The sequence below is a fragment of the Stegodyphus dumicola genome, chromosome 1, assembly GCF_044657685.1.
Source record: "Stegodyphus dumicola isolate Sdum_Otavi_A_Nest chromosome 1, ASM4465768v1".
Lineage (NCBI taxonomy): Eukaryota > Metazoa > Arthropoda > Arachnida > Araneae > Eresidae > Stegodyphus > Stegodyphus dumicola.
In genome coordinates this window covers 150050501-150065609 of record NC_140768.1, presented here as the reverse complement: position 1 = coordinate 150065609, position 15109 = coordinate 150050501, and the positions used below count along the sequence as shown (strand labels likewise).

Genomic DNA, 15109 nt, shown 5'->3' with positions numbered 1-15109 from the left:
AACATGTGTAGCCACATAAATTTTTCTTCACATCATGGTTTAGACCATCAATACTTTTTCACAGCATTCTGGTGAGGTTCAGAAAATTAGAAAGTACCAAAATTCATCATTTTAGAATTATTTTGAGTAAGTTATACACTTTGTGAACTGTGATGAACAAAAATTAATAAGCTGTGCTTCCCTCAAACCAATTTCCTTTCTTCCACATAATGATGTATTTGCATATATCAGAACTTTACCATTGCAATATGCTTTTGGAATGATTATTATTTCAGTCTATGAGATTTTTATTTTACCACCAAAGAAAACGCACAGACATCATTGCTGGGAAATAACTACCTCTAAAAATCTGACATGTATTAATAATAAATAGATACCTTTGTCACAATTTGAATTATCATTTTTAAAGCACATATGCTTAATACTTTATATTTAATTATGTTAAAAAAAAAAAGCACTATCCTACTTGATCTGGTTTTCCTACCTGAGCTGGTGAATGAACTCACTAGTTTGACTCATTGATTAAGATAACATAATCTGTATGTATGGCTGTTACAGTTATATTATTCTTCAGTTCAGAACTAAGTAGGTGCTACATAGCAAAAAGTTAAAGTAGTTTTTTTTAAAGTGACCATTGTTTCAGCTAACTTTGGTAGAAAAAAAAAGCAGCCCTTAGATGCTTTGCCATGTTCAAGTAACCTAACCAAACCCTCGTTAGAACATTATAAGTAACTACAGCTATAGCTGTGCATAGAACTTTGCAAATAGAAAGATAAATAAAATAAATGAAATTTTCCAATTATTAATACATCAACACCATCAAGGATCACATCCATGGTCTGCATCAAAAAAAAATGCCACATTATGTCATGCATTATGCATCCCCATACAGGTCTGAAACCAAGTGTAATCGTATGGTTCATTACATTCCAGTTGCCTTCACGTTTAATGCTCATCGGTGGCCAGGGCAACCTGTATGAGTGCAATGGGTAGCAAGACATAGGAGCGTCAAAATTTTTAGAATTTTGGCAGGAACTGGAAGGCATAATTTGCAAGCAGCAGTTATTCTATTAAGTGATAAAATATCTAGCTCTGTCTTCGCTAGCAGCCAAGCAGTAAAGTAGTTGAATACTGATAATTCAACCTGAATTTACATTCTGGCGAACAGGTTGGCTGCACGTGTGTTTTCATAGTTTTCCGCATATATGAAATATGTATAAGCTAATTTTTCTTTGAAAGTACTCCATGAAAGTATCTCTACCCTTAGCCAAGTTACTATACTGTAATCAAATAAATTAACCCCCCCCAAAAAAAACAGCTTCTATGTTTATTGTGCAGTTGAACAGGCGCCATTGTTTAGGGATACTGTAAATGATTTATCAGATTTAAAAATTCTAATATCGAAAATATTATGCATATTATAATGATTGAATCCAAGTAAAGAATGAGAAATTATCCAAATTTTCTTTATGTACAACAAATGTTTTGCTGTGTATGTTATGTGAGCACCAGCTACGTTATGTACAAAAATACCATGTGAGCACCAGGTGCATTTTGTACATAATGTATTAACAGTACATTATGTACAAAAATGCACTCCTTAATGTTTGCCCAATGGAAGATTTCAAATGTGATAGATGATGCAGTATGGAAACTCGTACAAAAAATGTGAAATCAATAGCCATTTGGAAGTGTGCTATGATCAATGTTCATAAAATGTATGTAGCATGTGATGTAATTTTTTAGTTTCCAGTTCATTTCTATAAATTGATTATTGTATGTACACTATTTTTGAAAAGGCAGTGTTTTTAAAATCTGATGAATCATTTATTATTACTCTGAGGTTTTGAACCTCACTGCTGTCTATCTTTAGAGGTTGTCTAGAACTAGTGATCAACAAGGAATGTATGGCACATAACAGAGAACAATTCCTAAATTCCCACCATTTTTTCTATTGATCTATTAATCCCTTGATCTATGATTTCATCAGATATGTTATCTACTGAATATATCAGGCCTATGATTATAAAAAAACTAACGTACCACAGTCTACCCATGGCTACATCAGCTGAACACTGGTAATAACTGAAATCTACTTTTCTCACATATTCTAGGTGCACATCCAGTATCTGTTTATCTTTATGCAATGGCTGTATGAGGTGGTATACTCCAAGTTTAACTGTTTTTTAAAATATATACTTTAAGTCTAACTGATTTGCTTACACATGTACAGTTAAACCATGTATTAAAATTTATTTGTATAATAAAAATGGCTCTATCTCCTGTCTTCAATAATGTTATGCTTTTAAGGGCCATCAGTATTTTAAGATTACAACAGTTATTTATATTAATGTTAACCTCCCAAAATATTAAATCATTGTGGAAATCTACAAATTAGACAAACTGCAATTATCATTTTCTTCTAATATTTAATCTAGAGCAACGGTTCTCAACCTTTTGACTAACGCGTACCATCTAAACAAAAATTGAAAACCTTTAATACCACCACCACTCCTGAACAAAGCTCAAATCACATAAATTTACGAGTGTTAGAAAAAAAAAACTCAATCAGGATGTTGGGTTTTAATTTTTTAATTTAATAGTTAAAAATACTTTGCTTCTTTGTATACCACCGGTTGAGAATCCCTGATCTAAAGAAATGTTCCTATGTTGTTTATATTCATCCACACTCATTCTGCAAATAAATTGGGGAAATTTTTATATTTTTGTCTATTAACAGTCAAATGGTAACTGCGTTAAGTGATAATATCAGTAGAACATATTCGCTGTACTGATGATTTTCATACTCTTTCTCTAATGTACACATAACTACTAATAATTTATTCATAGTAAATCATTAATAGAAGATTTTACTCTTTGATGAAACACATTTTACTTAACTTATCTTTTATGCACTTTTGTAACATACATGTTAAACGTCAGTTTACATATTTTCTAATTAATATTTCTTTCACTTAAATCATCATTTCCTAGAAACTGGTATTGGTGTTTGTTATTAATTTTTCATTAAAATGCTTTCATAAGTTTTTTTCCTTCTCAGAATTTTACTTCATGTGATGAATAAGCATTATTTCCATTAAGTTGGAAAATTTGGATCTAAGAAAATATAAAGTTTGTCCAGTTTTGTCTGACATCGTTCTAAATCTCAAAACAAATCTACAGCACATTACTTTAGAGACAATTTTGATTAAAAAATCTGTGCAAAATAACATTAACAAGAGAAGTTATCCTAGCTGTATCTAAGCAAATGTTCTGTGATACATATTTATGTAGGTATAATATATTTATGATATATTTTATTATAAAGATTAAGAGTTTTACTAAACATACATCACTTTACCTAGCTTCATATTTAAAGACACAAAACATTTGTATACTGATCTCAGAGGCAGGTCATGGCTGGCTTGGTCTTTCATGTATTTTCTAATCAGAAAAGCAGGTATGACACAAATATCATTTAGTAGCTTCCATGAGAGCATCTCTCAAGCAAAATACTTGTCAAAATTAATTAATTAGCTTTTAAAGGCACATTAAAAGCATGATGTTATGAAGAGGAGAAAAGTTCCACAAAGCAGAAAAAAAAATTTAAAGTACAAATTAGCAGGAAATCCAGCCTTAGTCCTACGAAGCTTTATTACAGCACTACTATATTTTTTGTTTTAAACTCTAATTCATTTACTGAGAAAAACCATTCTATTAAGAAATTTTATATAAACATCATTAAGAAAAATATATTGTTTTTAATATGTTTTTATATGACTACTTCATTTTAGACAACATATTACTTTATGAAGCCAAATAATAGATATGCAAGACATAGTTGAATATCAACTGTGTAGATCTTTTGAAATTTTAATATATAATTAGGTGCTTTATTAGTGTTGGAAACATGATTTTGCAAGTAATTATTTTCTTCTCAGAAGACACGCTGTATTTTGTCTTAAATCTGGCTGGTATTTTCTAGGGAAGATAATCTTTTAGAAGACTTTTGCTTACATTTTTGTTTGATTTATCCCTTAGAAAATTTCATGAATATCATGATGTTGACTGAGCAATGCTACTAAGGCATTAGTTTTATATCATTATGCACAATGGCAAATGGTATGAGAGCGACTAAATGGCTAGTCAATAAGACAGTGATTATTTCTGGTGCTTTTTATTAAACACGATCTGTAGCTTTCATAAGTATAATAAAATCTGAGATAGAGTTAGTAATTCATCACGAATCAACTTGACTGCTTTATGTAATCTTAAACAATGCCTAAGCCACTTTAATAAGGGAGTGTACCAAGTGTCTTTCTAAATTTACAGCTGATATCACTCAAAACAGTTTTATGTATCTTATCAGGCACATAAATATCTTCAAAGATATCCCTGCCACTATGATAATGAAAAACTGCAGTTGCTTATGATAGTGTCAAACTTAATTTTTCATCTCTTCAAATATTAATTTGATCCAAGACGCTCTGATATTTATTAGTGACATAGTGTCATGCACATATTATGCGAATATAATTATTTTGGCTTTGTATATATTGTTAATGTTTACTTCAGGACAGTTTGGCTATGTTGTAATCGTAAGTCACTTTGTTTTTTATTTGCAATCTACTGGTGGTTGGGAAAAGTATAAAAGAAAATCATCTAATATGAATGTGTTGTAAACTCCATTGACGGCAGCATGAAGTCTTTAGGTGCTATCTATCCTGCATCAATAATTTTTTATACAGAAATATGCAATAGTTTTATAAACTATGTAAAGTACTTACTCTTGAAGTCTCTTAGATAACTGTTAATCAATAATACGCTAATAGCCATTAAAATTGCTATAGCATGAAGGAAAGCAAATAAAAAAAAATATTTCTTGTGCGTAAATAGTATGGCATGAAGACAAAATGATTAAATTTGTAAGCAGCTTGGGGGTTTACAAGGGTACGAAATCAGTCGAAACAACTGCTCCACCTGGCAGCTAAAACGGCCCTTATCCGGTTAGGCACTGAGTAGAATTTCACTTGAATGACAGAAATCGGCATCTCATTCCATTCTGATTCAAGTTTATGCCACACTTCATCAATCGTATTAGATGGAGAGGGTTGCTAGGCCAGTCCTCAGCAAACCATGAGCAGGTATTTTCAATGGGTGACAGATCTGGAGACCATACAGGCCAGGGCAGCAATCAAATACACTGCATACCGAGGAAGGTCAGAACACAATGTGCAACATGTGGTCTTGAATTATCCTGTTGGAAGATTGCATTTAGCATGCCTCAAAGATAAGGCACAACCCCTGGATGTAAGATGTCACAAATGTACCGATCTCGCATTCAAATTACCATCGATCTGAACTAAAGATGTGTGTGCCATGTGCTCAGTGGCTGCCTATACCATCACATTAGGGTTCCTATGCCGATACTGAATGCAACCAGGCGATGTGCGGTCTCCTTGGAGCCTCTAGACACTTATATGACCATCAGAATAATGCACACAGACACGGGACTCGTCTGAAAAGACGACATTGTGCCCCTCCTATATCCAGCTTTGTTGTTGGACACACCACAGTAGCCATCTCTCTCTGTGCTGCATTGTCAAGGTAAGCTAAAGTAATGGACACTGTACTGATAGTCCATGCTGGTGCAGACGTTGACACACCATACGAGCAGCTACTGGGCATGCTGCAAATATGCCCATTTTCTGGCTAATGGTCTGTGTTGTGGTTGTAAATTTGGAGGGCTGACCTCACAATATGCCTGTCCTTTTGGGTATTAATCATGGGACAGCAATGAGATCCTGCATGCCGTTCAGTATAATCCTCAGCATTTCATACATGCCATATTCGCTTAACAGCGGTTGGATGTCGACTAGTGCAACGGGCAATATCACAGAACGATAATCCACATTCTCTATAGGCAACAATTCTGGCTGCTTACGTTTTTCCTGTGATTCACATAAATTAGTATGCAACTGAATACCCACATCCAAAACTGAAACAATGTTTTTTGATACATTACTAGTGACAATGACAAAGTAGTGTTCTAGTTTGCCTTTTTGTACCTTTTTAAAAGACGGACATCATCAGAAGTTGCTCTATATTTTTAAATAATCGAAAACAATATTCTCTTTCAGAATATCGGTAATTACTGCAAATATTAACAGTCGTCCATTTTTTAATTTTAGTTCCAGAAAATATTAGAATACCAATGAAATATTAAAAGATTAAACTGTTCTTCTGCCAAAAATTTTCAAAAATACAAAACCAATCTTGTTTTATTATAAAATAAATAAAAAAATCCCTTCATGCCAAGCTCCAACTCCCTCAAAATTGAATCTCTAATGTTAAATCAAAATTCTCTTACATTATATCACAACCTCTGATATTTGAAAATCTAAAGTACAATAATAGATAATTTATGCTCCGGTAACGAAATTTCTTTTGCATAATTATATATTTTGTTTGCCGAAATTTGTCTTCCTAGTAAACATATCTTATGCCGTCCAAATAAAATACTTCAAGCGTTATGTCTGAAGAGGTTTGTGTTCTATATTCTTTACCAGCTGTACCTTTTAGTGGTTTCTTATTAATTCAGAATTGTATATGCATACACAATTTATTACGTCCTATACAGCAAACTACAAATTACACTAGAAGCCTGCGATTTTTTCCCGCGCTCGCTACCGCTGAGCTGCGATCGATCCGAACAAGTATGGCTGGAGTAGCGCGCTAAGCGCGCTCTTTCCAGCTCATGAGGAGAGCCAGTAGGCACATGACGGTAGGAAGTCTGACGTAGTAGGAGTTAAGAGAATGAGGTGAGGCAGAAGGGGGGCGAGCAAGATGCTGCAAGTCTAGGAATTAGGCCAGACAAGAAGACGCGCCGCAGACGGAGCTGTGCAAGGTAAAGCAATAATGAGTTTTTAAGATAAGATACTGTGAAAGTATACTACATGACAGAACGAGTTTGTAAGAATACAAACTCTCAAAGGCATACATTTGCTAATATGGGGCGAATTCAAGTGCGACGCTTTGCTAATCGCAGTTCCTTCATCGCAGTAGGGCGTTCCTAACAGAGCCTAGCAAAGCGAATTCAGTTGCGACGCGTTTGCCCTCTCGCAACCGATGACGTCAAAATAGCAGTTGGAAATCAGCTGTCTCTCCAGCTAGGAAAGCATAACCGATGAACAGAAGCTGTTATCCAATGAAATTGTGTATCCCTGTAAACAAACTCACGTTGTTCGATAAGCGAAGGGAACTTGAATATTAGCGTCTCGTTTTCGATTAAAATCATGCAAAGATCAAGTAATTTTTCTGTGCGAGGATTGGAAGTTCTTGTAAATTCTCTTGAAAGTTTCAAAGAACTTGTCAGTGGAGAATTAGAAAAATCATATGCTAATTTAAATGAACAAAAAGAAGCATGGAGTGAAATTGGGGAGATTCTGAACTCTGTTGGGTTAGGAGTAAAAAGGACTGGACAGCAAGTAAAAAACAAATGGATCGATTTGAAAAGCCGCACAAAAAAGAAGGCAGCCAAAATAAAAAATAACCATTTCCATACAGGAGGAGGGCCAAGTACAAATATGAAACTTTCATATGTTGAAGAAAAAGTCCTTGCCCTGATAGGGAAGACTTGTGTTGAAGGCATCACCTCATTAGAATTTGATACTAGTGCACAATATATAATAAATGTAAGCATCTTTTGAATTTTATAATGTGTTAATTTCAGATATATAAATTACATTTTTTCATGTGTTATGATGTTCAAGATATTACTGATATTCAGTGTGTTTTAAATCTTATTAATGTCATTAAAATGTGAAAAGCAAGTATGATATTCATAAATAACTGAATTTTCTGGTAAACATTTAATAAAATAGTTATAAGTTACTGAATACTTTTTTCTAGTTTTGAGTGCTTGGATTTAAATTTAACAAATCTGTTATTATTTATTTGAATTAAGTATATAGTTATAAAACCACAGGTTTTAGTCCCGTTTATAATTCAAGTAATATATCCAACATGGCAGAAACTGTAATTTCTTGTATTGTTCAAACAGGCAAAAACTGTAGAAAATCCTGAAAATATTTCCGTCTTTCACCTGCAGAAGAATTATATATATATATGTGTGTGTGTAATTTATAAGAATATTTGTGATCCTGCATGAAAGCTTTCCTTTCCTTAAACAGATAGCATTCTTTATGTTTGTCATAATTCAAACCTATTCTGATGGTTTGTGAATTTCATGACATCTTTTTAACAAGTGTAATAATGTTATTGCCTTAACAAAAATGTAAAGATAATGTGTTAAAATTATGATTTTTAGAAGAATAACATTAAAATGTTTTTAATTCCCTGTGTCATGTATTAAAATATCTTTTATTCTAGCAGTTTTTGAATACGTTGATACTGAAATTGAAATAATAATATGTTATAAAATATAATTTCTGATTTTTTTTCAATGAAAGAAAAAAGTTACTTAAACTACAATAAAATTTCATTTCTAGTTTTCCATTTCTGATAATAAATGTTTATATATGTCTAACTATTTCAAAATATGCCAGTTTCAGATTCACTTGACACTTTTCCCTAAATATTTACTTTAATGAGTTTGGTAGGTATTACTGTTGGCTAAATCTCAGTATTTACACCATTTATTACATTATTTTATTTATTATTTACATTATTTATTATTATAATACAAATTGCGAACTTAAAAAAATGTGTAAGCTGGTTTGCATTAGCAGATTTCCAGTTTCATGCAGAAAACCTTAATTCTTTAAATTTCAAATAATTTTTAAGTAAAAGTTTTCTAAAGTTTCAATTACTGTATAGTTAAAATTTAATTAAGTAATATATACTAATTTATTTATCTTCAGGAACAAAGAAAACTGGAAGGAAATAGTAAGTTGTTACAAAATTAATTTTAAAATTTAAAACTCATTTTAAAAGTATATTTTTAAATTTTCATTTTGAAATCATTTTCTGTAAAATTTCTTTGCCTTATGTAATATTTTATTTTTTGGAAGCTTCAGAAAATTCTGTGATACATACTCCAAGCCAACAGGTAGGTGCTAGTGCCATTATTTTCAAATAATCATGAATATGTTTTTATTTTTATTTTTATTTATTATTTTTTTTTTGTATAATAATTTCTTAACATAAATATTTATTATAAATATTTCTTAATAACTTTATATATGTATTCGTTTTTTTAATTTTTTTAGAATACAGCATTAGTTTTCACGCCACATTCCTTGAATGGTAAGTGTTTGAATACTTTAGCCAGAAAATTCAGACTTTTCCAAACCACAGGTTACTTGTATGCAAGTACATAATGTAACGCATTTAACCATTCTTAAAAATAAAAATACACTGTTAATGAATTGTGATAGAATTCTGAAAGAATGGAATTTTCAGATTTTTATTATATTTATTACTATCTAGATTTGATATGAATATATAAAAATATTAGTTACATTTTTATGTAGTTCAAATAATTTCCACAGGGTACAGATATATGTATCTGTTTGCATGAGTTAGGTATCATTATATTTGTGCACTTCAAACGTTTAAAAATTTTTAGGAAATGTAAATCATTACTGAAATATGCTTGTTAACTATGCTTACTTTTAATTTTGCAGCATGTTTCTATCAATGCATATTATGATAAATGATGTTGCCCTACATTAGTAATTTTAGAAGTTTTCTCTGCTATTCTTCAAATAGTTGTGTGTTGATGAATGTTCTACTAATATTTTTTTTTTTTTTTCCTTTCCTAGATGACAACTGCAGACCACAATATCATCAACAAAATTTGGTTAGTATTTCAAAATTTGAATCACTTTTATAAATCTTTTAAAATGCAAAAATTGATGAATTGCAATTATTAGGATTTCATGTTTGCATTTGAATAAACATTTTATAGACAAAAACATTATCATTTCTTTAATTTTTGTCTTGTTTTATATGGATCTCTTGTGGGTAAAATTGATACACATGTCACTCTGTCTCTTCTGCAATGTTTTTGAAAATTTTTATGGGAGATAAAATATCTATTTTGTTGATTTACTCACTTTGTTGTTTTCAAGCAGTCAAAGAGCAAAGCAGCATAGTATAACAGTTTTTATTCTGTCAACTTTCTGAAAGTTATTAGCTTCACTATCCATCTTATTATCACTTGAATTTTCTCTTGGAACAGATGTATCAAAGCTCCCAAAACATGTTAAACTGATACTAATCTGTTACTGCATTATACAATAGGTATGTCTGTTTCTGTAAACATTTATTATATTTCAGGGATCATCTTCAGTAAACAATTACAGAATATCTGATGGAAGCAATGCAAATTTTGCAGTTATAGAGAATGATGAAATGCCTACTGGTATTATATGCTATCTTTTAATTATGATTATTGCCATTTTATGATTATGCAAAATAAAAAAATTATCTCTGATTGTATAAATATGTCAGAGCAAATTGTTGAGTAAATCATACTTATTTCATATGATTTCTTCTCATTTTCCCCCCTAAATTTACTTTAGGAAACTCTACACCACAATGGCATTCTGCAGCTGAAACACCACAATGGCATTTAGGGAAACGAAAAAGTTTGTATTCTAGTTATATAAAATTACAGTATATATGCTTTTAAAAGCCTTATATGTTTTTGCCTTATTTATATGTGTTTAAATAAACAAGGAAAACCATATACTAGTATAAAATTATAAGAAGATGTAAATGAAAACAATGAATTGTATAATTTATTATTTTTGTTGTAAATAAATTGCCCTTATGGAATTCACTAATAACATTCAGGAGGGGGAGGGGAAAATATATGAAATGTTCTAAATTAAATGCTCTGGTAATCCATTTTTTAAATAATTATTACTTGTGTAATTGATATTAAGGTAAGAAGTTCTGTTGTACACAAGATATGGCTATCTTCAAACCAATTTCTGGCTCACATTCTTAAAAGTTTTCATTTAACATGCAAGTAAAATTCTACCATTTAAGAAGTACAGTATATATAGTATTCAAATTAGTGTAGTATGCAAATTTGAAAAAAATATGACACTTTCATTTTCATCAGCCAGCAAACTCAATAATCCTCTTACAATTCATTGTGAGAAAAAAGTGTACTCTATACAAAAACATTAATAAAAAAAAAATACTGTTCAATCCAGAAGATGGAAATATGCATGAAATGAAATGAACATCTGCTGCCTGCATGTTGTACATAAACAAATTTTGGCAACATTATGGTTTGTCACATATATAATTCTGTGCATGAATACTTTTTGGAGGGTAGGTGGATAATCAGAAAGAACCAACAAAACAGATATTAATCATTAAGAAGTGTTTCTATTGCTTTTAAATTATTCATTTGAAAATTATATAATTATCATCCAAGACACAAAGATGGCAGTTTTTCAGATCAAAGATCTTTCATTTGATAATGAATCAGAATTGTATCTGTAATTTGTATCTCTCTTTGAATTATCACTGTACTGTCAAAGTATCTCTCATTTCATCATTATGTTATATTATGTATCATCATTGTGTTATATTATTTCTAAAATCTCCTTTGTAATGATCAATGTTTAATTATTTCTAGATTGTACTTTGTTCAACAAATTCTCATAATATTGTATTATAATTCAATATACTGTAATGTAATTTTCAATAAAGACGTTGGCGAGGCCAGCACATCTCCTAGTCAGAAGACTTCAAAATTTTTACTAGATTTTCTAAATTTAATTATTGGCATTATTATATTCATTGAGCTTTTTCTTTAAAATAGAAAAATTTCTTAGCCTATGGCTCTGGTGATATCTCTGCTTAAGAGGTGCGGACCAGATAATCCACTTTCATGTTGTAATATTAAAATATGTATGTTATGTTTATAGGAAGGAGATAAAGGCTGTAAACTAAAAATTATCTAAAACTCTTTTAGTAACTTATTGTTTGTTTTGTGCAAGATGTTTTCTAAATGTAAAGGGAAATATAATATGAACAGTAAAACTTATCACAGCAATTTCTTCTAACGATGAACACTGTGCCAGATAATGTTAGTTTAAATAACATTGAGGATTACTGGTACTTGTATTTTCTTTGTTGATGACATGATCAGAAGACTAACATCATCTTCTTGGCTTAGTGATAAACAGCAATATCATTTTATTCAGAGGCACTTACCATCAGGTATCAAGACTGTGAAGGAAATCCATAATATTGCTGGGAAATATGTCATAACAGGTCTTTATGGAATTTTCACTTTACATTTAAGAATAGCTTCTCTTAATAAGCATGTAAGAATTATGTTAATTTTATTAACAGTTAAATTTTGAGTTAAACTTCCTTTCCTATCCCTTCTTAATTTCAACTTACCACTCCTGGCCAAAACGTAGTTTTAGAATCACGTCTGAATGCTAATGAGGAAGAGCGGTATTTAACCGCGAAGTTCTACTGTCTTAATGAGAGAGATACCAAATATTCTGGCTAGCACACGTCCACCATTTTAGGCTACTCTCTCGTAAGCTATTATTACGCTCGGCCATACTTTAGGCCCTTGATAGCTTCGCAGTCAATTAGCATTAAGAGGCCAACTCTTAATTTAGTTGGCCCCACTAGCAGCCGAGCAGTAAAGTTGCTGAACACTGGTAGTTCGGTCTGAGGTTCGAATCCCGCGAACGGACTGGCTGCATGGGTGTTTTCGTGGTTTTCCCCATGTGTAACGTATATACGAGCCAGTCTCCCTTAGAAAGTCCTCTATGAAGGCATCCCTCTCTTTAGGCAGATAGCCTTTCAGGCTTTGCCATAATCACACACACACACCTTAATTTAGTTTATTTCTTAATCTTTTAAGTTGAAGCCCGAGTGTCGGCTGTATTCTACAACTCCAAGTCGGGAGTTCTGTTAAATCTTATTTGAATAATAAAAGGGTCTTTTAACCCAAGTTTATTTACTGTCTTACAAACTCAAGCGTTGCTTCCTAGTTCTTAACATTTTTCACTTTCAACTGTAACTTAGAATTACACACTGGGGAATCCTACAAGCATGTTGAAATAAAACAGAAACTATCTATTATAAATTAAATTTTTAAATGATAATTTAAAAAATTTTATTTTTAGATACAGGTTCTACAATAAGAAATAGAAGAATGAAAGAGAAAAGGAAAAGAATGGAAATGGAGAAAATTGAAGATGAAGAAAAGGACATCATTCAGACTCAAAAAAATATCTGCTATTTATTAGCTCAGATGCACAATTCAAAAAAATATCTGCTATTTATTAGCTCAGATGCACAATTTATTTGAGAAATCTGTAGAAAATCAAAGAAAAATTATTGAAAACCAACATACAATCATAAATATCTAGAGAAAATGAATAAAAAATTTTAATATAACTTTATTTTCTATTCTAATATATTTTTTAAAAACATAGTTTTGAACTCAATACTGAATCATAACAAAAACTGATTTCTTTGCTTAAAATTTAGAAATTCACATATTTCTTGATTAGTTTTGGCATTATCAGATCTTTAATGATTATAACAAATTCACTTTTGACCAACTTCATGTAATTTTATTCTCACGAAACATGTCAGAGTGCTCAATTTGTAAATCCAGTAAAAGCATAATTATGTTACTAATAACTACACATTATGACCAATGTATAATGATACTGATCACTACACTTTAAAAATACTTTTATTTCACATAATAATCAAAACATAATGAAATAACATTGAAGAAAAAAACTGTATAGATGATCTTGCCATCTTCGAGAGGTAACACATTGGTCATAGAACTTCTTGGACGTTCTAATTTTCGTCAAAGAAAATCTGCAAGTATCCTAAAAGCACTTATTTTCTGAAAGCTAACCAAGCATACTATATAGACAGTCACAAAAACAAGTGCCATTGGGACTCCATACAGTACAGGGCGATACTATATTAAAATATACGAACGTCAATATACATTCATAATATTTTTGCACAGACATAAAACCATCATTTAACTGCATAACTCAAATTTAAACTTTTGTTTTAATAATAAAATATACAAATTATTCCTGAGAAAATTTCAGCCATTAATGAGATGAGGGAATTGAATATAATAAAATTCCTTAGACAACAAAAATTTAAAATAATTTTATAAACCTGCTTGAAACTGAAAACATTAAACATTAGAAAAAATCAAATTTGACTATGGATAAGATATTCAGATTTAACTATGGTTACACACACGATTAAATATAAAATATTTTTATCAAAAATATTTAAAAGATTTAATACCAGAGATTTTCTTCTTATTATAAAAATACACAGGTTTTATGCCAAAGTAAGTAGAAAAATAGTTGTCCATAAAAGCTGCTTCACATGTCTTTCAAAATCTGAGCAAATGGAAAAAATGAGCTTTATAATTCTGTACATTCAAAGACAAATATTCTTTAATCTATTTTGTCAGAATCTCTGGTTATAAGTATTTTACATCTCTTTTTAGAAAGCTTAACTCTAGGCACTAGAATATAATTATAATTAATATAATATTAGTTTGTATATAAAACACTTAATCTAAATAACACAACATACAGTATAAAACAGCAGAAAATGATTAAAAATGACTAGAATAATTAAAAAATCAAGTCAAATAACAACACCTATAACCACAGCAAATTCTGGAAATCAAATGGCAGACAATGATCTGTATGTCTACTATTGGCATAAAAATATAACTAAGGCAACCTTTCAACCAATATCGCCAGGTACACTTTCCGTGTTTGTCTGTACATAATTGTGCAAATTGTGTAAAGTAAAATGTGTTTCATCAAAGAGTAAAATCTTCTATTAATGATTTACTATGAATAAATTATTAGTAGTTATGTGTACATTTGAGAAAGAGTATGAAAATCATCAGTACAGCGAATATGTTATACTGATATTATCACTTAACGCAGTTACCATTTGACTGTTAATAGACAAAAATATAAAAATTTCCTCAATTTATTTGCAGAATGAGTGTGGATGAATCTAAACAACATAGGAACATTTCTTTAGATCAGGGGTTTTCAACCATGGTATACAAAGAAGCAAAGTATTTTTA

At 30.7% G+C, this 15109-nt stretch overlaps 1 protein-coding gene across 1 annotated transcript; it reads left to right on the top strand.

Moving 5' to 3' along the window:
* Nucleotides 1–6869: 6869 nt before the first annotated feature.
* LOC146999329 (uncharacterized) lies at nucleotides 6870–13404 on the top strand. Its single transcript, XM_085822005.1, has 8 exons — nucleotides 6870–7694; nucleotides 8883–8907; nucleotides 9033–9070; nucleotides 9231–9267; nucleotides 9786–9823; nucleotides 10303–10387; nucleotides 10548–10613; nucleotides 13137–13404. Exons 1-8 carry the CDS (start codon nucleotides 7296–7298, stop codon nucleotides 13319–13321), a joined length of 873 nt encoding a protein of 290 aa, XP_085678131.1. The 5' UTR covers nucleotides 6870–7295; the 3' UTR covers nucleotides 13322–13404.
* The last annotated feature ends 1705 nt before the right edge of the window (nucleotides 13405–15109 follow it).

Excerpts from the sequence above, each read along its gene's own strand:
- LOC146999329 (XM_085822005.1), top strand. The coding sequence starts at position 7,296 with ATGCAAAGATCAAGTAATTTTTCTGTGCGAGGATTGGAAGTTCTTGTA. Across the intron at positions 8,908-9,032 it reads AAGAAAACTGGAAGGAAATA|CTTCAGAAAATTCTGTGATA; the intron begins GTAAGTTGTTAC and ends ATTTTTTGGAAG. Across the intron at positions 10,388-10,547 it reads GAATGATGAAATGCCTACTG|GAAACTCTACACCACAATGG; the intron begins GTATTATATGCT and ends AATTTACTTTAG.